At 37.3% G+C, this 25,347-nt stretch overlaps 2 protein-coding genes across 2 annotated transcripts in view; one reads left to right on the plus strand and one right to left on the minus strand.

The window, feature by feature from the left end:
- Window positions 1-12,797, minus strand: part of LOC117334567 — a 28,347-nt gene extending 15,550 nt beyond the window's left edge. Inside the window, exons 1-7 of the mRNA XM_033894257.1 lie at window positions 12,732-12,797; window positions 6,570-6,765; window positions 5,196-5,323; window positions 4,885-5,021; window positions 3,040-3,098; window positions 1,674-1,867; window positions 1,041-1,096 (exon numbers count right to left, since the gene is read on the minus strand). Coding sequence (XP_033750148.1) covers window positions 1,041-1,096; window positions 1,674-1,867; window positions 3,040-3,098; window positions 4,885-5,021; window positions 5,196-5,323; window positions 6,570-6,751 — 756 coding nt within the window. The 5' untranslated portion in view covers window positions 6,752-6,765; window positions 12,732-12,797. The remainder of the gene's footprint in view (window positions 1-1,040; window positions 1,097-1,673; window positions 1,868-3,039; window positions 3,099-4,884; window positions 5,022-5,195; window positions 5,324-6,569; window positions 6,766-12,731) is intronic.
- On the plus strand, window positions 9,060-10,595 carry LOC117334902. The gene has a single exon (XM_033894746.1). It carries the CDS (start codon window positions 9,060-9,062, stop codon window positions 10,593-10,595), a length of 1,536 nt encoding a protein of 511 aa, XP_033750637.1.
- Window positions 12,798-25,347: the final 12,550 nt, after the last annotated feature.

Below are 25,347 nucleotides of genomic sequence, written 5' to 3' on the forward strand. Positions count from 1 at the left end.
CTCTTGTTGCTACGCACCTATAATAAATAACATTATGATAAATTACAAAATGCATGTGAACAATATATGTGAATGCAATTGAGTATGTAGCATGTGCTTTTGTGTATTTGTTTGTATGTGTATTGTACGTGTGGTTATTTTTGGAAGCGGGTTAAATATGTAAAGTGCATATTGTGTGAATATGTTTTATATGCGTGCGCGTCCTCTGTGTGTGGCTGAGATTGTTGGTTCGGGTTAGTATGTAAAATGCATATTGTGTGAATATATTTTGTATGCGTGCACGTTCTCTGTGTGTGACTGAGATTGTTGATTGAGCAGGTGTGGACTGTATAGGTGAATGTGTTGTGCGAGTGCATGATACCGTGTGTGTGTGCGTAATCCTATGTGGGCGTATGTGAGTGCGTGTATAATTTGGCATAAGGTGCAGGATGATGCGCATAGTATATATTGGAGTATGGAGTGTGCAATAGTTAGAAATGAGAATGTAAGGGAAAAAATCCAGCAAAATTGAAATGATGAGCCCAACAGTCTGAGCACAAAAAAAAAAAAAAAAAAAAAGGTGAACACACAATGTACACACACAGGTACGAACGAAATACTATATCCCCCTCCCAGACTTCATCGCAAGGTGATAATAAGAGGTCCAGAAGGCCTGTATTGGTGAACACACAATATACACACACAGGTACGAACGAAATGCTATATCCTCCTCCCAGACTTCATCGCGAGGTGATAATAAGAGGTCCAGAAGGCCTGTATTGCTCTCCTGGATATGGCAGTAAATATGGGGAAACACTCTACTTTTCTACAGGATTTTAATAAAGCTATATTTCCCTTATTGAGCCCTGTCCCTCAGACTGCAAAGCGTCAGTCCCAATGCTTATATAAAATTGGTTCCCCTTCACCCAAGGATGCTTCAGACCAAATCCTTTCATTCCTGCAGAACAAGAATGATGTTGTTCCATAACTGACATGAGGAGCCAAATAAATCAGTATCCACAAAGAACACTTAATATTATATTACAGGATGTGTAGCTTACCTTTGAAACATGCTGGTTGATGTTCCCAATGTAAACTTCTATTTTATCTCCATAAGCTAAAATAAAGAAAAAGACTATAAAATGTTGGTTGACTTTGATATATATATATATTATATATGACCACTGACCGGTGAAGTAATAGCAACAGTATGTAAAAGCAAGGCCATTTTAGATATGAAAAGTATATTATCTTATATATATATATACATGTATTAATTTATCTCCATCAGAAGAAATCAAGAAACAGACGATAGTTCTCCTGTAGCTTGTTGGTTGATTTTGCTTTAAATATATATATAAAATCTCATCTCATCTGAAATCAAAAAGCCAACTTCAATCATGTCCATTTCGTTTTCCCTTTAAACAAAATTTTATAAAGACTATGTACCCGAATATTCTGTGACCCTCATAAAGTTGAATTTAATAAACTGACTTATCAACATCTGGATCACAAACCATCTAAAGTGGTTACAAATTGAGCATTATTGAAATTTATTTAACATTTTATTTGATGCTGTCAAGTATTTTTCATCAGTTTACCCAGTGAAACAAATTAACTTATATTCCCCTGAATGTCAGATATTTGTCAACTTCTTTAACACCTCAGTCATTATGGAGTCAACGAAAATTTACCAGATGAAATTGGTGCTTTAGGAGATTTTTTCTGGATAAGAGTGTCATGTGCATCGCCAGACTCCTTTGGAGCTACCCTCTGGCTGACATTTTTTGGTCTCCTTTCATCTGCGATCCTCATCTCAAGACGACTTTCGTAAAGATTTAGACATTTGATTGCACTTGATTTATCTTCAAATCGGATGAATATCAATCTTAAAGGAAAGAAGAAAATTCAATAAAATACATATTTTCAAGAAAGAAATTAGTTTGAACAAGAGGCCCAAGGGGCCGTAGTGATAATCTGACTGCCATCTATGTATGCTATTTCACTAATAATGCAAATGTTCACAAATGTGTACTTAGATGTTACTTTCAAAAAATGTTACAACAAATTAATGTGATACATGTTAGGTAATTAAAGCCTAAAATACATTAAGAGATTTTTTTTGTAGGATTTAAAAGGTGTTTAGGGGACAAAGGCATTGCTGCCTCTATATCCACATAAATATACAACCATATTTGAAATCTGAAAATAAGCTTATATATTAGGATATCTGTATGATCATACTTAAAGTTTTTCTTAAAGTCACTACAAGATGAAACAAGTTTGCTTAAGCAATACATGTCCTATATCGATACCCACTAAAAATAGTCAAGTAACAGCAGCGTTGACCTTGACCAAAAACCGTGAAACTCTTCAAGATATTATTGTCCTTTATCATTGTGTCCCCCCCAGGGCTTGGACCGAAACGGAATCTGAATTCTAGGAGACCAGTTTACCAACAACTATACTGTAAATTTTCATATTCAGGTATACTACAACACTTTGAAAATTTTTGTTGTATGATATAAAGGTATCCAAGGTTACTTTCTGCTATGTGTTGAATTCCAACTAATTGGACGAAACTCTCTATTTCTTACTCAGCAGCAATTCTTGGCCTTTATCAGCTATCAAGCTATCCCAATACCATCAGCATGAAACAAAGGGAAGTAACTCAGGCAGATAAGATTGCTTTGTGGCGGACTAGGATAGAACTGAAGTTTTTTTTTTCACAAGCATTTCTACTGAAGATACTCGAGAGGGTTTGTTACTTGGTTACAGGGCATTTCGTTTATGATAGTGGTCAATAACACCCCTTCCTGAGTTCATCCTCTTCTTGTTCAAAATCCAAAAAGACTTATATTAAGATATTTATAGGAATCGCATCAAGAAATGATTGCATCTGATTCAGTAAAAATCCTGAGTATTGAGCACAGTCACCATTAAATATTTTCTTTTTACTTAATATAAAGTTTGACAAACAGTATAACAACGTTTCAAAACTCTGCTGGGTGTTACTCTCACAGAAATAAAAGATTCTGATTATATTTCTGTATATCTTACCCAGGAATGATGTTAACATCGCCTATATCTCCAAACTCGGAAAATTTCTGCAGCACCTCCTGATGAACAAAAATCAGTATATCATTATTAAAAACAAACAAAAATTCACAATATCTATTTCAAATACTAATTTTGTATAAATCTGTAACATGAAAGTAAGTTGTGTGCCACCCCTGGGGATCAAACCTGCGACTCAAGTTTGTGAGTGGCCTCTATACCAGTCAAGCTATAGAGAAATCTCTATCATGAAGCTAGAAGGCGACTCTATCACTACTTTAAACCACACGAGATTGTCAATTTTGTTACTTCCACATTGACTGATGAGGGGAAGTGAACCTTGTCAGGGGTTAATCTAAGATTATACTACCCATTATAAAATTTAGGGAAATGAATGACTGCAGTGTTTTGAATTATTCTTAAAAAAATAACAATTTACAGCTATTCTTTGCTATAATTGTTACATCTTTCTTCAAAATTTGGGTGATTTCCCCTGTTTTAAAGAATTTTCCCGTTTTATGTGATTTTTTCTTGATGAGGAATTTGTTTTTGTTCAAAGGGGAAAACACCATCAGTGGGGAATACTACCTAATTTCGGTAGTAAAATCGGTCTAGATTAACCTCTGCTTGCGCAAAAGTGAATTGTGAAGCACATCATGTACCAATTGTACTAGGTTTGCTTCAATCCTTATATTTATGTTAATTTAAAATTTCAGCCACCAGATCACAAATCAAGTGGATGCAGTATGGCATCAGTTCATCGCTTTGTAATATGGCTCCAGTTATCCCACTTGCCAGCCAGCTACACACATCACCAAGGCCACAAAAAATAGACTTCCATAAACGTTTAACGTTTCCAATATTTGAATTATGATAGAAATATGCCATTATCAAGAATCAAGATTAAATGTTTATTTACAGAAAATATTCACTTCTTTATAATAAAAACTTAACCATATCCCCATGAACACAAATCTAATACACAATGAGCGTGTAATTTGGTCACTCAAGCCACAGAGCTCTGTTTTAAAACATGGAGTAAATCCATTGAAACCCCACTTAACGAACATCCTACTATAAAGGACACTTTTGACCCAAACAAACCATTTTGAAAGGATTTTGTTTTTGTTTTTTTTTCATTATTTGACCCATGGCAAGTGACCTTTAATGAAGGTCAAAGTCAAAGACAAGCATAATATTTGTAGCCAGTCATACATGCTATCAATGTGCCAAACATCAAGCCTTCATGTGTATAAGCAATTTTGGATGATTTTTTAATTTTGGCATGAAAAAATTGCCTTTATTTTTTCCAAAGTGCAATATCATTTTTCATCTGATTACCATAAAATTACTCAATTTGAGATTTTTTTATTTTTGACCTACTTTTTGACCCCATTACTAGGCCTCGACCTTGACATTCTCTGTTAACATGTCATTGAGAAAAGTTTGCCCTGACCAAATGCTAAGCAATTTTCAATGAAAATGAAACAAATTATGCTAAAATATGTGAGTATATAAACTACAATAAAACTAGGGGAAATGTGAAACCCAGAGGTCATAAAATTCATCCATGAAGAACCATATCTGTGTCTTGACAAGATTTTAAAATATCTGTCAATCTGACTCCTTTTCGCCCCACCCCTCTGGCCCCAGGGAGGTATATTTTACAATTTTGATAGACCTTTAGTCATGGAGGGTTTCTGCAAAATATCATCAAATATAGTTAAGGACTTTTTGAGAAGAAGTGGAAAATGTGAACTAATGACAGATGGACGACGGACAAAGAGGGATTGGAAAAGGTCATTGAGCTTCGCTCAGGTGACCTGAAATTCTTGAAAACATCCTTACATCTTCAGAAAAGCCTTTTGGTTCCTTGTTCCTAGGATAACACAGACTGTACAGGCCTTTTGCATTTGGGTTGATTTTTCTTTCATTATCACGATGTCCATTGCTGATAGAAATAGGACTCTTCATGTCAGACAGAACTGAAAGTACAATACATTGTGACATAAAACTATCTTTAATCAGAAAGTATACAACATCTGTTTTCTTATATTATTTCAATGAATTCAAAGCATAGAACAACTTCATGCAACTAAGACACTGAAGTTGTCAAAAGTTTTCATTGATATTATATATATAAGTTTATTGATGATTACCATTAGCTGGATCTGAGGATACTCCTCCAAAGCCCCGCTCTGCCTTCTTGGCCGATACACACATGTACATATTAGGGTCACCAATTCCAAACATCTTGTATGCCATAGCATGGTCATCAAATTGCAATCTGGAAAATTGTGTTGAGCGTTAGAAGCCACTTACATAAAGTTGAACATTGGTTAATTTTGTTTTCGTGCTTCTGTTGAGGATTGGACCAACAACATCATAAACTGATGCTCTAATGGCAGATTAGCTTAAGAGAAATTCTCTATGTAACAGGAGTGGATTTTGACTGAGAGTTGTGTCCCTTTGACAAAGTTCAAATTACAAAGAAGTTTTTAGGCTTTAGTATATGTATTTAAGTGTCCAGAATGTATGAGGGTCTTTATCCACTTTTGGAGTGTTGTGAGTAATAATAATATCAACATTTGAGTATTCTATGAAATTGTGATTTATGCTAATCTATGTGCAGCATTGAGATTGCAAAAGTGTGATTGTTTATATGCATAAATGCAGCAAGTATGTGAGAGAAGGAACTTGAATGACGTGTGTAGAAGCCTTTGGCCGACACCCCATTGAAATGTGAATTCATGTATATATAACACCCTATTGGTTTAATAGGTGAAGGTTTTGTGTTGTTTGTTGTTATTGGTGGATATGGTGTGGAAGTTGGTTTTAATCTTTGGATCTATTTATGTGGCAATTGTTGTGTATTGTCATGCATAATATTAAATAAAAAAGAACTATTTTTATATTTAATACCCGTTTCATATCTAATGCAGGAAAGCTATAAAGTCTAAATGAAACTGGAATGAATATAAGATTGAATCATAACATACAGTAAAACCTCTATGAGTCCTATCAAACTTTTTGCTTGGTCCCAAAATTTTTTCTCTATATATAACACCACTAACGAACTTTCATATGATAAGAATTTTTACAAATCAAATTTTTTGATGTATCAAACTTTTTTCATGGACCATTAGCTATAATATTATCAGCAACTGATGCATGACATCTCATGATTATTAAAGTTATTTACCTCTACAGAACACTTAATAAAATGCTGATGAAGAGTATTTTATATTTTGTTGTGTTTGAGGTAAATTAAAACTAAACCATCCAATGCGAGTCTGACTGGTGGCGATCAACATGAAGACATCAAGGATATGTAACAGTTATGGTCATTATGAAGAAAACATTGATCTTTTGTCAACCATGAATAATTTGAAGTCCCGCTGTTTCAAAGTTTTCAGTTACTTAGTCCCTTGAACTTTGAAAAATTGAAGTTTGACTGTATATCAGAGTTGCACACTCCTCATCCAGGAAGGAAATCATTCGCACGTTTTCCATGTTTGTTGTTTTATTTTTACCTGACAACATCTGGCATGGCCTTTATGAAATCTGTCATTGTCTGGAATCCCATGGCCTTGTATTGTAAGGGTTTCTGTAGAAGACTTTTGTAGTCCTTGCCAAACTCGCTGACTAGAACCCCGCCCACCTTGGACAGCAGGACCGATCGAACATTCTTCTTTACATCAGGTGGGACTTCCATAGCTCAATAAAATTCTAAAAAGTATAAAGATAAATTTTTATGATTATTTCTAATATTAAATAATTTAAAGGAATTTAACATCTAAAAAGGTTTTTTTATTGATTAATTACACATTAAAAACTTTGGTTTTAAAATACTTTTACTAGATTCATATGTGTAAGTGGAGTCAGGCTAACATTTTGTACAAATTAAACATTTGATATTGAACAGTTGTCATCTTAATTGAAACTAAGATATGTTGCACAATCGTTCAGAACTGGCAACAATATGTTAATCATATACATATATGCATGGCCTCTATAGCAATAGCATATCTCCTTCACATAAAAACTGAATTTATTAAAGTACATTTACACAAAATAATAATACATTTGTATATTAATTAGGAGCAATGGAAAATACACTGCCCATGTTTCGACTTAAATTAGTGACCTGACCTCTAGGTTTATGTTTAAAATTCTCCATGTTTGCACTTTCAAATACATGGCACAGTATATATTTTAGGAAAGCAGACTTAAGACATCTCCCGCTGGAAGAGAGTACACATATAAAGAGTGTATAATTTTTGGGTCTATCATGTCCTCATTGAAAATGAAATTTATATAAATTTGCCTATATGTTACATTGTTATGCAAATAAGTGTAAGGTAAGTCTATATCTCTCTAGGCTTGTTCTATCTGTGCCGCTATCGAGACATTTAGAAGGCTAGTGATATGTACATATTTTACTCTTACTGTAGTAAGATTTATGCACATGCACTCATCAAAGTTATGCATATGCAAAAAGAAGTGGACAGGAGATTCAAGGCTTCTTTCACAAATGAGACAGATTGACTTGTAAAATGCGACAATGGGGAGAGGCGTCACCAACAGGTGTCCACATGCATACATGTAGCTCTTCATCAATCAAATACCAACCCATCACGCAACCTATTCACATTTTTATTCTGATCTATGTTTATTTTCGTACTGTCTTTTGTTTTCTTATGGGGTATTGGGTGAAAAACCCAGACATTTCATTGAATCTTACACAAGACTGTGAATTCATATAGCAATTTTCTTACTTATATTGTAAAGGTGGAGAGTATAGGACAACTTACTAGCTGAAGCTAGCAGGAATTTCCCATGAGTCGAGTGGTATGGTGTTCGTCATGAGAGCGATAGGTCACTAGTTCGAGTCTCTGTTAGGGCAGGGTATTTTTCATTACTCCTTGACCTTCTATTAAAGATTTGGTGCAGTTGACCACTCTATAGGAGATTGAGGGGCTTCCTTGGAGCTAAAGAACCTGGGAGATTGAGGGGCTTCCTTTGAGATAGAACCTGGGAAATTGAGGGGCTTCCTTGGAGATAGAACCTGGAAGATTGAGGGGCTTCCTCGGAGATAAAACCTGGGAGATTGAGGGGCTTCCTTGGAGCTAAAGAACCTGGGAGATTGAGGGGCTTCCTTGGAGCTAAAGAACCTTGGAGATTGAGGGGCTTCCTTGGAGCTAAAGAACCTTGGAGATTGAGGGGCTTCCTTGGAGCTAAATAACCTGGGAGTAGTGTAAAGGTGGAGAGTATAGGTAATCTTACTTAAGCTGAAGCTTACAGGCATTTCCCTTTAGCCTATGAATTTCCCCTTAAATTCTGTACTTAATGCCTTCGAATGGAAAAGTTTCAGTTAAAAGTAAATTCCTTAAAAGAAATACTGATGACATCAACCCCAGGTTGTTTTTACCTCGCTGTGTCATTTGTTTCAATGTTTGTAATTTAAAAATGGCTAACATTGAAGGAACTCATTAACATTATATTCAAGATTTGAAACAGAACAACAATATATATTAAATGTGTGCCTGAATCTGAGTTGTTAAACATTGTGAATTTCAAACCTATCGGTCTTTAGTGCCAAAAATAAATGTGAATATATTCAGTTGTTGTAAAATGATCAAATATAATGCCAACACAGGCAAAGGTAACAAGAATCTTCAGTTTTTATTTATCGAGCTGGGGAAAACCATCAGCTTGCGTAAATATATACTAATTTGCCCATCATATGACAGTCAAAATATAGCTTTGTTACTAAAAATAGCTAAAATCAGTATCAACTGAACTTTTTAGAAATCTTTGTCCAAGTCACAGTCATTTAGTCATCAAACATACAATGATACAAATGTATAAATAAACATTATACATTGTAGGTAATGCTTCAGGTGGAGTAACATCAAGTTTGTTGGGTAGACAACACTTTTATAACATAATACAAAATTTAGTTTTTAAGTGATATTTGCTATTTCTAGTAACCAATGCACACTCATCAACACCCAATAGGAATGCCAAGGGCAGAAAAAAAATCACCACCAAAGCCCCTCAGAGTACTCAATATCAACTTCCAATCTATCAGAAACAAAAAACATCTCCTCTGCAATATCTTAGAGAGTTCTAAACCTGACATCATCCTAGGCACAGAAACATGGCTAAACCCAAATATCGGTGATGCAGAAATATTTCCTCCTGACTTTACCATCTATAGAAATGATAGAAAAAAGGATGACACTAGCAAAGATGGGGGTGGAGTTCTAATAGCCATAAATAACCAATACATCAGCTCTGAAGTTGAGGTCCTCGCACCACCTCAGGATTGCGAAATAATCTGGGCCAAGATAGACATTGTAGGCAGTACGTCACTATATCTCTGCTCCTACTACAAACCTAAGACCACAGACGATAGAAGTTCCGGAGGTTTTGATATATCCATTAGGCGTGCCACCCAAATTCAAAATGCCTCCTTCCTCATTGGGGGAGACTTTAACCTCCCAGGCATTGACTGGAAAAATATGCAACTCAAACCAAATTGTGCTAATCAAGCTATCCATACAGATTTCCTCAGCCTTTTAGACGACACTGGACTTACCCAGCTGGTAACTGATCCCACCCGAAATGAAAACACTCTTGATCTCCTCATCACCAATTCATCCACCCTCTTCCAACGTTTAGAAATCATGCCCGGTATCTCAGATCACGATATTGTTTTCGCTGAAATGCAGTGTACCCCTAGAAAAATAGCCCAGAAACCCCGCCAAATTCCACTCTATAGAAAAGCAAACTGGGACCAAATTAAAGTTAAATTGAACTCTACATTTGTATCTCTCCCAGACGGGGACCAGAATGATGTTAACTATCTCTGGAATCACTTCAAAAACACTGTCTCTGAATGCATAAGGGAATTTATTCCACATCGAAACGCCAAAAGCAAAGATGGAAACCCATGGATAACACCCAAAATTAAGCGCCTGATCAGCACCAAATTTAGACTTTACAAAAAAATGAAAAAATCAGGACGCACAGAAGATAGAGACAAATACAAATTACTAAAGAGCAACACACAAAAACTCATTAGGCAGTCATATTGGAAATATATTGAAGATGTTGTCTCCCCCCCTATTTCTTCTTCTGGCGAAAACGACTACTCACCAATGAAACGCTTCTGGACATACATTAAACACAAAAAAGCAAACTATTCAGGTGTCCCCTCTTTAAAAAGTGATGGGAAACTAATAACTGATCCCTCAACAAAGGCAGACATCTTAAATAAACAATTTCAGTCTGTGTTTACACCATCAGAACACTTCTCAGATGCACAGCTCACACAAAAATATAACCTGGGCCTTCCAACATTTCCACCCATTGAAGACATCACCATCACTGTAGAGGGTGTAAAGAAACTCCTCCTAAACCTTAAACCCGCAAAGGCCCCAGGCCCAGACGGTATCAAACCAAAAATTTTTGAAAGAACTTGCAACAGAAATAGCTCCAATACTGGCACACATTTTCCAACAGTCTCTAAATACTGGCGTAGTCCCTCTTGACTGGCGTACAGCACATGTTTCTCCTATATATAAAAAAGGTTCAAAGTATGATGCAGAAAATTATAGACCTATTTCTCTAACATGTATTTGCAGCAAACTCCTTGAGCACATTATTGTCAGCAGCATAATGTCTCACGCAGACCAACATAATATCTTATACCCTTTCCAACATGGTTTTCGGCAATTTCGATCTTGTGAAACCCAACTCCTAGAGTTTGTGGAAGACATTACAAAAAATATTGACAAAAATAAATGTACCGACGCCCTCATCCTTGATTTCTCGAAAGCATTCGACAAAGTCAGCCACAAGCTCCTATCTCACAAATTGAAACAGTATGGTATTGTGGGTAATACACACCGCTGGATTGGAAATTTTCTAGAAAACAGACGCCAGTCAGTAGTCCTCGAAGGCGAACATTCTTCACTTGTACCAGTAGAGTCAGGGGTACCCCAGGGGTCGGTCCTTGGACCAAGTCTGTTTCTATTTTATATAAACGACATGCCCCAAGGTTTATCCTCCTCTATCAGACTTTTCGCTGACGACACTATTGTTTATATCACTGTCTCCTCAGACAGGGATGCACAAACATTGCAGTCTGACCTAGACAAACTGGCAGCCTGGGAATCTAAGTGGAAAATGGCATTCCATCCTAAAAAATGTAATGTCCTCTCCGTTACCCAACGTAGAAACCCAGTGCAACATGAGTACTATCTCCATGGCCATTGTCTAGAACATGTGGATAAAGCTAAGTACTTGGGAGTTACCATCCAACAAAATCTTAATTGGGGCCCCCACATACAAAACATCTGCAATAAAGCCAACAAAACACTAGGTTTTCTAAAACGAAACTTAAACATCAATTCCATTTCTGTGAAACAGCAAGCATATAAATCATTAGTTCGGCCTTCAGTAGAATATGCTTGTACAATTTGGGACCCACATCTAAAAAACGACATTGACAAACTAGAAATGGTCCAACGACGAGCCGCCCGCTTTGTGACACACAGGTATCACAACACATCCAGTGTTGGCGATATGCTCCAAAGATTAGGCTGGCGTAGTCTTTCAGACAGGCGTAGGGATGCCAGACTCACTATGCTGTATAAAATCACACACAGCCTTGTTGCCATCAGCAAAGACAATCATCTCACCACTCAAAACCGTCAACCTCGACTATCACACTCCTTTTCCTATCAAGTCCCGCACTGCCGCACCACCTGTCGTAAAGAATCTTTCTTTCCAAACACCATATCCGAATGGAACAAACTCCCTCCTGATCTCATCTCTGCAAACACTATTACTGCCTTCAAATCCCAGCTCTCTTCCTACAAATATTAATTTCGTCCTCAATGTACATAGTTTTAACCTGATAATTTAGTGCTACTTCTTATTTTTCCCTTTAAGCATAGCGCAGATCATTGACAGCATCTTCATAATGTTGAAGGAGGTCAACAATCGGTAGAAGTACTCGAACTGACATATATAAGATATCCAACACGCGAGTTTGTATATTGTTATAAGCCTATACGCAAATAATGGCAGTTCCCCCAACCTATTTATAGGATTAGAGATTCTATCAACAGCCACAGAAACCGAAAGTACTGTTTAAAAGTCAAGATTCATTTTATTTTGTTTAACGATAGTTTCAACACAAGGTAATTCTTCATTTATGTCTGCTGTTAAACTGATCTGTCCGAGAATATTTGTAGGGAAGACATATCAAGGTCTCAAGAAACGAGGTATAAATACTGTGTTAATTATGAACGGTTGTGTCAGATTTTCTGCGACATAATTACGTAGGCATGTGACAATATTCGTAGCTATCGACCTTGCGTATAACAGAGGTCTTACAAATGATATAATTTAAGAGATGGACTGCACCGCATATGCCCCTGTAGCCCGAGTTTCCTCTGGCCCTGACAGTATACACCATGTCTGGTGTCAAGGCCAGAGGAAACTCGGGCTAGGGAGACGTCGTGCTGGGCAATTTTGCGTGGCTATGGTTAGATTACGAATATTCCGTAAAATGCATCAGATATGAAGTTGTGCATTATTCTATTTCTGCAAAAGAGCCACCAAATGTATATCTCTAGCAAAACATATGTATGACAACCATCAAATGATGCATGTATTACCTGAGAGAAAATGTGTAGACTGCTGTATTTTGTTTTCTTCCTGTTTGCCTGCCATGTGGTTGGAAGTTAATTCTAATGTGGAAACGCGGGAAACGGAACATTAAATCCGGAATTGATAGACTGACACAAGTCCCTCCCAGCTAACACTGTTTTTACACAACACTTTATTTACCATATAAAATAACTACAATTCTGGTATAACACTTATGTAATTAATTCGTGTTGATTTGATAAATAATTAAGTAAATAATGGTCTCGTTGATGTTAGGTATTGGCAACAGGGACTTGAAAACAATTTCCCAAGTCCCTTAAATTTGGTACATACAGATTCTGAACAAGACATTGGGTACACAGATACTGAACCAGTGGAACACGCATGCATTGTATTTTGTGACATATCGAAAGCTTTCGATAGAGTATGACATAAGGGTCTTATGGCTAAGTTAAAATCTTATGGTATTTCAGGTGAATTGTATATGGTTAGAAAATCTTTTGTCACAAAGATACCAACAGTTTGTTTTTTAATAGAGTCTAGTTCTTTTTCTACTTTAGGTCTAATTTGAAGCAGGTGTTCCTCAAGGTTCTATTCTCGGTCCATATAAATATTATTTACACTTCCGTTATGAAAAAAAAACAATGTCTATAGGAAACTGAAATATCTATTTACAGGACTTTTATTTTACAAGTTTTAGAATATGCATGCGAGTTATGGGACGGTTGTACTACATTTGATTCGGAAAAGTTTGAAAAAGCACAACGTGAAGCTGCTCGCATTATATTAGGACTGCCTTCTTATACACCGATTAATATTTTAATGAAACAGGCCTTGAAACATTAGCTGACCGTAGAAAAAAAAGAGGAAACTACAGCTGTTGTATAAGATGCATAATAAATTAACTCCTTATTATCTAAATACCCCTTTACCACCTTTAATTGGAGAAAATATCAACTATGCTCTACGTAACAAGAATGACTATAGAATTCCGCGATTCCGGCTCTCTCTTACTAACTCGTCTTTAATACCGTCTACCCTTCATTGTTGGAATAATTTAGATAATTCAGTTCGTTCCTTGCCGTCCTTGCAGTCGTTTAAATTATCATTATCGGAAAATGTCCAGTCACGTCCTCCATGCATTTTAAATTTGGAAATCGTAAACTTAATATATTACATACCAAACTAAGACACCAATGTAGTTCCCTTAATTATGATCTTTTAGAGTAAACCTTGTAGAAAGCCTTGTATTTGTGGTCATCCTTGTGAGAATGCCTTTCACTTTTTTTATGGAAAGTCACCGTTTTACTAACGAAATGCATATTTTGTAGCAAAACTTAAATAATCTGAATGTTACGATTAGTTTAGAAGTTATGTTAAATGGAAACTCACAACTTTCCGTTGACCTTAATAGAAATATCTTTAGATATGTGCAATGTTTTATTAAATACAGTAATAGGTTTTGAATTTTGTAATTGGATCATTTTATTTGGTAAACCGTATATTTTATCATTTTTGTCATCATCCATGTTAATGTAACTATGCCTAGTAATACACTGTATATATGTTGGGAGAAGGCGTTGATAAGTTGTTGTAACTTGTGCCTAATCCCATGTCTGTGTTTTGACAATACATATGTTTAAACGGGTTCCCGCTCAACTTTTGCTCCCGTGAAGATTTTGTTACTTTCTATTTTTCGGCGTTTTCTTTTGGTCCCGGAAATGACGCGACAGGTGGCGTTACTGGTCAAGATGAAGTACGTGATTGGTCAATGTAGCGGTAAATGAAAAATGCAGATATGCAGTTAAAAACGGAACAAAGTTAAGATCGAATGCAAGCTGAATAAGTGGAAGCATCCTTTTCAAATGACACTTTAATAAAATTATATTCCTGATTGAAATACAGTCGTATTCAGGCGCATAGTCTGGCTACCTATATGCAAATGCGCAGTTGCGTACACATCAGTTTTCAACAAAACAAAACCAAAACACACAAAAAACAACAACAACAAAACAAAACGAAGAAAGATAAAACAAAACTCTGTTATTTATATGAGCTTATCTATACACAAACTATGAATGCTGTCCCTAGGTGATGGTTGTAGTCAAACTCACTAATTTATATAACTAATCATTACGTGGTAGGGAACGCAATCAATCGGTCGGTTAAAGTGGGACAAAGAAAAATCCGAAGACCTGTTTCTTTGGAAGAAATTTCAGCTCGCCCCGCAGGAACCATCAACATCAGAAACAAGTCAAAATGGTACACCTGATTAACAAATCTCCCTGGTGGTTGTCAGAATTGCAAAATGCTTCCGCTAACATTTTAGAGCATTCAGGAAATAAAAGATCAATGCCAAATTTATGCATTCTATGTACAAAATTTGAAAGATATTTGTATGAGAGATTGAAGCAAATTTTAAATAGCACACAAAACTTACTTTTGATATCCAACGGTTTACACAAGATATGTGAAAAATAAAAATAAATCCAAATAATTTCAAAATTAGTTGTCAAATAAAAAAGATGCTAGATATATATGCTAGACTTAAAACTTAATATAGACTTAAAAGTGTTTAAAGTATTTAAAGTGTTTCGATAAGTTGGAAATGAGCTTTGATACAAAAACGTTATGTCCTAAACATAGGAAACATAAATTAAAAGAAAAAATAGAATAATTCAATAATATATTTTGTAACTTTACTCTACTAAATGATTTAACCTAATTCCGGTTTGGCGTCCTCCACCTCTCTTGTCTTGATCAATCAGTCTATTTGGTATTGTACCTTCAAAATAGAGCAATTTTTTTTCTTAAGTATCCTAATTTTCTTCTGTTTATCTCTCCTACCATTCCCTTTTACAATACATATTTATTTTATATAATTCATATTGTCTTTTTTATACTAAACATATTATATTTTTAAATATGTCTCAAGTATACACGTATTTGCTTTTTTGCAGTTAGACATACATGTAAAACACTTTCAGGTAAAAGTAGATTTCAGTTGATTCCATGAGGAAAAGGGGTATCTGAAAGCTCTTTTACACATGTCAGACAATGTAACAGCTATATTCAGATACGTGCTGAATTTAAACTATAGAGTATTGTTAGATCTCCTATCCCTTAAAATATATTATCTTATATAAGATATGTTATCACGATAATATGCCGAAACACAACATAGAATTATAATTTAACTCATTCCATTATAACAATTATACACAAAGAGAACAAATTTGTTTTTCAAATGTGTGTGTGTGTATTTCGGCACAAATTGCATGAAACTTGTAGAAAAAATAATCTGATACTTTCTCAACTTTATTCAGGAACGAGATTAAAAAAAGGTATGGGGCCACCAATACAAGAGAGTTGAAAAAACAAAGGGCTTTGTAAATATCTTTTTATCTTATTTTATTAGCGGTCGGTTTATGGCTGCATGTCACGGGAAGAGTTTGCTTTCTGGGATTAACGCACCTGGACAATCGAGTCGTTTTTTACAATTCTGGACTCGTATGCATGAAAATTGTACGAGCCCTGTACAACATTATGATACGGCGTTCTCGACGTCGAGCGAGGTTGAGTTTCTCCGTCCATAATCGTTGAAGATAATTCTGACTGCCCTGCGTTGCGTTGTTTCCAATTTGTCTATTTCTTTTTGATGGTATATGGGTCCCAAACTGTGTCACTGTACAGTAGACTGGATCTAACTAGTGTTGTGTATATATATGCTGTTTGAATGTATCAGTTCTCGCTTTTCTCCATATTGCATAAAAACTCGAACTCCAGTATAGGTTTCTTTGACAATTTGTTCAAAATCCGTCAAACATTTACCCTGTAAAATACATAAAACAAACATAATAAAATCACGGTCTCGCTCCACTGAGCAATTGAAAAACACAAAACGCAAATATCAATTTGCCGTTAGCTCGCCGATAGGACGTACTGTAGTGGCGGTAGGCATTTAATCATATAACATATAAATGAACAAATATCAATGACAAGCACCCAAGCTCCTACGTGATGGACAATGAAACATCATGATGATTAATACTACCATTTGAACTTGTACTATACAGTACCTATACTGCACAATATTCATGCGAAAGCTCACCATACAATAATGTGAGGTTGACCGATCACTGAAACCAACTCGCACGCTCAGGAAAAACCGGGCCTTTGACCCGGAAACCTGTATCCAATGGCTAGGACTAAACCCCGCGAGCCCGATCTCTCCCGGCTGACAGACCGGACCACTGCCAAAAACCTCGCAAAAATAAATTACCCTTAAGACTCGTAAATTGTATCGAGATAAATCAATAAGCAAAATTTCGGTACATGTACACACCAAAAATATCCGCGAAAAAAACCCCAATTTGTAGCAACAATTTTTTATTTTTTGTTTACAACACGAAATTTAATAATATAGTAGTTCCGCGCGTCCTGCTGGGCGGCTAGAAAATGACACGTCAGTGCCCTACGCGGCTATCGCCGGCCTCTAACCACGTGACCATACCTGTACGACCGCTCGCGCGGTAAATGCAATAGTGCTGCACGAGACAAATTATTCCCGCTTCTACTGCGAACCGCGGGAATATTTGAGTCTCACTCCACTGAGCAATTGAAAAACACAAAACGCAAATATCAATTTGCCGTTAGCTCGCCGATAGGACGTAGAAAATTATAAAGAAGGAGGAAGATCTGAATACATAAATTCATTACCTCGACGACGCGTATCGCTCACCACATACGGACAATGAATTGATAAAGAAAAGCGTACGTCCTGTAAGTTAACCAGGTCACGAAAAAAAAACCCAAAAAACCTAAAGCCCTAACTTCTTTGTTACAAACAACCTGCTTTCGATCGAATCTTTGACATATCCATCCCTACTGGAATCGCATTTCCAACGCCCGTGCCTTTTGAAACACCTCTCATTGACTCCGCTGTTGGCCGCAGCTGTGGCCCCTCCCGACCGCAAAAAATGCAAACCGACGTTGTCGTCCGTAACGAGCTTCAATCTTTTCAAGATAGCCTCGCGGACACAGGTGTAACTCAAAGGCTTAGCTTTACTAATCAAAGCACACGTTTTACTCGATCTGTACACTTGTTTAAATAAAAACATCATTGGAATCTAGATTGACATTACCTACAGCTACGTATCTCACTATCATAGTAAGCGGACAAGCGGAAGTACGACCTTCATTGATAACCACTTCATTCCCATGGTGATATTGATCAGTTTTGCTCTTTCTTATAAACAGCCTAAAATAGTTATCAAAAATGTTTAGATCTGCGCAGCGTAAACTGCTTAGTTCACTAATCTTAAAAACCCAGAAAAACAAACCAAAATCATAGCCAAGTCTCTAATAACAAGTAAATCGTCCGAGCCGCGGAAAATGTCACACAAAGCTATCAAATTATCAACTGTCACTGGCTCCTTCTTGCACACCGGCTTTTTGGCTAAACGTTTTGAAGCCTCGAGTAGGTTTTGGACCAAAGTGTTCGTGGTAGGATCCAGGGAACCCATGCAAGCTATGTGCCCATTGTATGGCATACACTCCAGCTGACACGACAGAATAAGATGCCCCGGAGTTCAAAAGCTGATTCAGGTACAACACGACGTGAATTGGACTCGCCGGTAAAGCAGAGAAACCATGTGACGAAATGAAAATCTGCCACCTCTTAAAACTTCCTTGGTATTTTTATTAGTATTGTCGCTTCTGCTACACACTAAACGCTCAGCAAGCCCCTCAGAACAGTAAAACATGGAAGATCCCAGCTCTATCCCGGAAGTCCGCATGACGTCATTGAGTGTATCACTTAGTCCTAAGCCTGTAAATACAATGAGCAAAAATGCTTGGTATTTATGTTCTAAAATCAATGCGTAATGCAAGCATGTCAAATGCCAAAAACGACTCCCCAAAACAACCGTTGTTTCCCCTCCCCATAAAGGTAACATCCTTACGTCCGAGACGTCGATAGTCCTTAACAAAACTTTCCAAATGCTCATGAGAATTCAATAGCAATGGCCAAAATGGCGCAGACCTCCATTCCGGTACAATCAAAGTACCGTATGAAGAATCCGACTTCATCTTGTGAACAGTGTCGCACACCAACCTTGGTGGAGGCACTAACCAATTGTTAGACCCAGACCACGATACTGTAAATGCATCTATAGCTTCCGTACCCAGGCACCACCACCTGGAATTGAAACGCGAACACTTCGCGTTGTAATCAGTAGCGAACCTGTCGACCTCGTAAGTCCCCCACTGCGCCTGACATAACTCGAAAACCCAACCTTGAACACACCAGTCATCACAATCTGTACACCTGCTAAGATAATCAGCAGTACTGTTAAATGATCTAGGAACCCATTGAGTACTCAAGTTTATACCTGCATTGGAACAAAAACCATGCAACTCATGTGCGATATCCTGTAGATCTACCTTGCTGCTACCGACATTCACAATGGAACATGCGTTTTTATTGTCCATAAGCAACTTGACGTTTTTACCTTTAACCTCATCCGACACGGTATACAGTACACGCTTAGCTGCCTCCAACTCTCTCCATGTAGAGCTATGTGACATCTCATTGGCATCCCATGTGCCGACCACATTACTAACACAAACCAGATCAGCAACGCTAGGAATGCTAGCAGTAGACTTACCGTTAACCGTAACGGAACCTGTCCGTGCGCGTACCACCTGTGCGCGCGTGCACATGCCGTCAAGCATGACCGGTTTGTCATCAACAAACTCACAAGCCTCAAAAGGCCAACAAACATCGGGGGACACAAACCCACCGTAACCAATGCCAGACGCATCAGTACACACCATACTAGTGCAAACCCTACTTTCCTTCAGCTTGGAACCAATTTCATTCAATCTGTGTACATTTACTAACCAGTACTTTATTTCAGCCAAAGCACTGTCAGAAATCATTACCTGGGCGTTCCAGCCTGACCTTGACATCACACACTTGTACATCTCACGTGTACGTAATCTAGCTATGGGACCGACCACATTCTGCATGGAAATTATCTTTCCTACCATGCTCGCTACGTACCTGACTGTCAATAACAGCAGACCGCGTTGTTCCACGAGTGTTATTGCGTGTGCTAACATTCTATACAAACTTTCCACCCGAGAGTCCGTCGCTCGGACCAAATCATCAGCCATAGACCACGTGCAACCGAGCCACGTCACAAACTGCGACGCGCCCCATTGACATTTTTCGTCTGCTATCAAAAAACCGTATTTGCCTAATACGCCCTGTACATACCTGCTAAGCTCGTTAGCGCTCTCCAAATCCTCGTGACCTCCAATACCGTCATCGAGGTACATGATTAACTTGTTACCCAATGAACGTACATGCTTAACAACCTCCCGCAATACCTTGCTAAAAACGTAGCCGGCCGTAGCTAGACCAAAAGGCAGTACGTTAAATACGTAATATTTTGTCTCGCCGTGAGACTTCCAGCTAAAACCCAGGTAAGTCCTGTGGTCCGGAAATATCTCCACGTGATGGTAGGCGGACTTTAGGTCGAATGTAAACAAAAACTCACCTTGCGTGAACATGTCACGTGCCGCCTTGGCGTCCTCATATTTAAATTTGAATGAGTGCAGGTGTTGATTGATGTGTCGACAGTCCTAACACGAGGCGTGGCTTACCTGTTTTACTATAGGCGACAGTCAGCGGGTTGACCACGCGCGGGGGCGTGGCTACTACTGAAACGCACCCTATATTTAACAACTTTTCTATTTCTTTCTCAACGAATACGGGATCATCCCTAGCAGACTTATTGTTCGACAGTTCAACCATTATGGGAATACGTCGGAACGGAAGTTTATAACCGTCCGACACAATGACTAAAACAGCATCACACGCGCCTTTCTCACGCCAAAACCCCAACCTGCTTCTCAACCTACCTACTGGAGATACAGGTAATTTGACCTGATCAACTGACCTTTCGACGCATTCACCCATAACGCCGACATGCGACTTACCAGTATCTGACAATGACATTGTGACATTTACAACATTATCAGAAATGACCGAGCGAACGTGGTTAAGAAACAAAAAAAACTTATTTCCGTTCAATGCTAGCGCTGCGCCGGACACTCCTGGACACTCCAGACGCCAATGACCCGGCTTCCCACATCGGTGACATAAGCCGGGGCGCTGAGACCTCCAACTCGCCCGGTCGTCCGGGTTGGATAACGTCGTCGTATTGCCCATGAGCGTGCTCCCGGCCGAACTGCGAGGATATGGAGAAAATTTGCCCCTCGCACTCTTGCCCGTCTTTACTTTAGCGGCCTTAATTTTCCTGTTGGCCTTGGAGGTAGCCCTTTCCATCTTCTTTTCGTCCTCAGAATCAGAGGCGATAGGGTTGGCTATGTACTCGTCCACGGCCTTCCATCCAGCCTCAGAAGTGTCCGCCAGTTTAATTAGCTTCTGACGGTAGTCTAACATGGCCATACCTTGCGAAATTTTCGCAGCGGCGCACCCTGTCCCGAGCTGTGTGGCATGCTCGGCCTCCGTCAGCTTGGCCTTGAGCTTGACATTGAATTTAAATTGGTCCTCACAGCTCTTCTTGGAAAATTTATGAACGTCCGTGATTTCAAAAGTGTTTTTAAGCACAGAAATTTGCTCCTCAGATTTAGAACTAATGCGTGATTCAAGCTTCTCTAGCTTACTGCTTAAGAGCGTGTCTAAATGAGAAAGCACTTGATTCTGAGAGCTGACCACAGCATCCTTGATCCTCTCTGATAAATACGCTTCAGTTTCGGACTTATCCATTCTAATAATATAGTAGTACCGCGCGTCCTGCTGGGCGGCTAGAAATGACACGTCAGTGCCCTACGCGGCTATCGCCGGCCTCTAACCACGTGACCATACCTGTACGACCGCTCGCGCGGTAAATGCAATAGTGCCGCACGAGACAAATTATTCCCGCTTCTACTGCGAACCGCGGGAATATTTGATTTTCACACCCGGACACGCACCCGAGACTATATATACCCGTATATAAGTAAAGGGAAACAACTCCTATAAGAATATGAGTATCCCTAGTTCACGACAAATGAAACGTAAATTATATAAGAGAAATAAAGGATATAAATTAATTATTAATATAAATTATAATCAAACTTTACCTTTTACAATGAATCATGTAATAAAAGTTACTCCGACTGAATCCCAATGATGAGTTTGTGTTTTTGGTGATTTAGGCTTAGGGCATAGCGCGGCGTCTATATATATCTATCGTCCGTCATCCGTCAACTGCCAAAATCGCCACTGGTAATGGACAACTCTGTCCATTTTAACCATGTTTGGTCTGAAGTATCCTTGGATAAAGGGAAATCAGTTTTGTGTTAATATGGGTGTGGTTTCCTTAGGGGTCCGAGAGGCGGGCCCAATATGGATAACATAACAAATTCTTTAAAATCCTTCTTCTCCTATAGGAATGAAGTATTTGGTCCATATTTGGGCTAAATCAGCTTTGGGTGAAAGGGAACCATTTATGTATAAAGTTTGGGTTGGAATTATATATCAGGTCAATTAACTGAGAGGAATTAAGTCAAGGTCAAAGGTCATGGCCGGGGTGAAATTGTATCTTTTCTCTGGTGAACATTTTTTTATTACTATTCGAAGCAAAGTTGGTCGGGATTGAAGAAAGAGTCAACAGACTAAAGGTCAAGGTAACTAAATTAAAGGTCAAGGTCAAATTTTATATCTTTTCAAGAGTGTTATCTTATTTTAACTGCGATAATGGGTATAAGCAAATCTAACGAATGTCCTCACGAAGGATGTTGAAAAACGAGTCCCGAGTACTAACATGTTCAAGATGAATACATGTTCAAAGAGTAATAATAAGTGTATACTGATGAACAATAGGTATTAATAAACTACATTATGAGATGAAAGAACCGATATCTTCCGGTGGTCAAGGATATTTTAATGAGTACGGCTATAACGATCTAGGGTTCGAGTCCCTACACGGACGTTCACATTTTGACATACACGTATTTAAATAAGTCTAACTTGTTCTCAGCCAACCCATGTGGGAATAGCAATGACATGATGCTTTTTGTTGATTTAAGGAACAATTTCTAAAAAAACTGTAAAAACTTGTATAAAAATCGATGCATCAATAAGTAATTCGTTTGGATGTATAAGATTATGTTGTTACTTATATAATAAAAAGATTGCAGTTAATCGTATTTGAAAATTTCAGACTTTTACGTGATATCATTTGCCATTATGCTGAATACAGAATGCATAAATAAAATGAATGAATTGATAATAAAGTGAAACCAGAAAAAAAATGTTTTTTTTTCTTTTCAGGTTCTACCGAGATTTGAACTCGGATCGCAGGATTCAAAGTCCTGAGTGCTTTTTTTTATCTTTAAAATATACTTTTAATTTTCCCAGCAAATTGGACCCCCGGGGTTGGGGCCCCGAAGGCTCCTCACAGTGCATATAAATCACATATTCAATTAATTTAAATCAAACAATATCACAGTTTTGCTGAATATCACATAATGAAATATCAATGTGAGCCTTGAGTGCTTTTTATCTTTAAAAATAATTTCTTCACAGTTCATTTAAAGCATATTATAGAATTGTATGAAAATATCATATCACAGGCTTTTGCTATAATTCATACATACTAAAAATATCATACGGATTCTTTAATCCTCAATAATACTGTGCTTATAATCAGATATCTAAGACATATGATGTCAAATCCTCTGATACTAGGGAAATATCAATTTCCTTTAATAAATTGTTATCAACAGCAATATACTTTTTAAACAGCCGATGCTTCTTCTTCATCTGGTAATAGAATCGGACATAGTCAAAATATTTTCGAAACGTGTACTTGAAGAACGTCTTCAAGTTCAATTTAATCATCTTACCAACTACTAGATTACGTCTCTTCAAAATACAGAAACGCACTACACCCAGAAAGAAGTTAATGAAAAACGGATTTGTACGTTTAATTTTCCTTGTGTAACCCAGAAAAATAAGACTTCCAAGAGATATATCCGAAACGTAATTTTGATCAGCAGCCGAAAACAGTTTTTTAATTAACGTTTGAACATAAGCCAAAAAATCCGAAAGTTCTAAGCAGTCAAGAAATAAATGCTGCAAAGTTTCCGAATCAGACGTACAGACTAGACATTGATCACTAACAACAGTGCCAATTTTCTTTAACTTCTCCATCGTAAATATGGTGTTATGTACAATACGAAAGTGAACTTCAATAACATCACAGGGTAAAAAAGGCAAGTACATAATTGCAAAAACTTGTGGAAGACAAACATCATGAAAAATATCTGACCAATATTCAGATGATTTCGGCTTTCGAAAACAATAACGAATAAAACAAGCATAAATATCCCGTGTAGTTTTAGGATGGAGTTGTACAGTTGTTCCACAACCATCCGTATAAGTAATTTTAGGTCCGCAGTCTGTTCTTATATTAGAATGCACATAGTTCAAAATAATTTGTTTATATTTCACTGGAATGCAACTCAAAATAGTTTCATAATCAGATAAAATAGTATCCCTAGAAATATCTGGGTTACTCTCTTTAATAATATCAGCTACAGCATTTGAATTGAGAAACTTGGAAATAACCTCAAACGTCAAATGCTTGACTTTGACAATACCAGCCTTGGCAAAATATTCAATGAAAATAGGCTTGTCGACATTCAAAAACATAGAATTAAAAAACAAAGGTTGTTCGTAAACAAAAAAGGCGTCCTCATTATAGTACACCTCATTCACTGTCTGAAAGGCATACCAAGCCTTTAACATTTCATGATAAACAATGGTCAGTGATCGCAAACATTTGTTTGGAAACTTACAATAAATTACTTCAAATCCAAGATTTAGATCAAGAATTTTGTTAAAGAAATAGCTACACATACACTTCCAGGCTGCTGTACAGGACATATCCAGCCACTTAAATAAAAACTTTAATCTATATGATCTTAATTTTAACTCAATATCAGGCACATTTAAACCACCAACCTTTCTTTTGCCTATGATAGTGTCATATGCCACTAAATGAGCACCATTTGACCATAAAAAATCAATACAAATCTTCTCAATTTCAGTAATAGCTGACAGAGGCATGGTCTGTGAAGTAAGACAAAACCAACATGTCGACATCAATAAGGAACTAATTACGGTAGCTCTACTTGTCTTTGTGACCACATTCTCAAAATATTTCTTATAGAAGCAACTTTAGTGTCCCAATTCTTTTCATTACATACTAGTAAATCTACACCAACATACAGGCCAAGAATGCAAATAACTTGTTCACACAATTTTATCTGAAAATTGTCATGTTCAGCTTGTGTAATATTTCCATTGCCAATACATAATAATTCTGATTTATCTTTATTCACTTTAGCACCAGAACCCTTACTATATACATGTACTTCCAAAAGGTTAAAAACATTTACAATAGACTGTTTATCCTTAAGTGTTAAAGTTGTATCGTCCGCATGTTGATACACTTTTGACTCAAAATTGGTACGAGGAACATTGATACCTGAAACATCAGGAGATTTTAAAATCATTTGTCCCAGAGGTTCCGCAGCTAAAAC

The sequence above is a fragment of the Pecten maximus genome, chromosome 9, assembly GCF_902652985.1.
Source record: "Pecten maximus chromosome 9, xPecMax1.1, whole genome shotgun sequence".
Classification (NCBI taxonomy): Eukaryota; Metazoa; Mollusca; class Bivalvia; order Pectinida; family Pectinidae; genus Pecten; species Pecten maximus.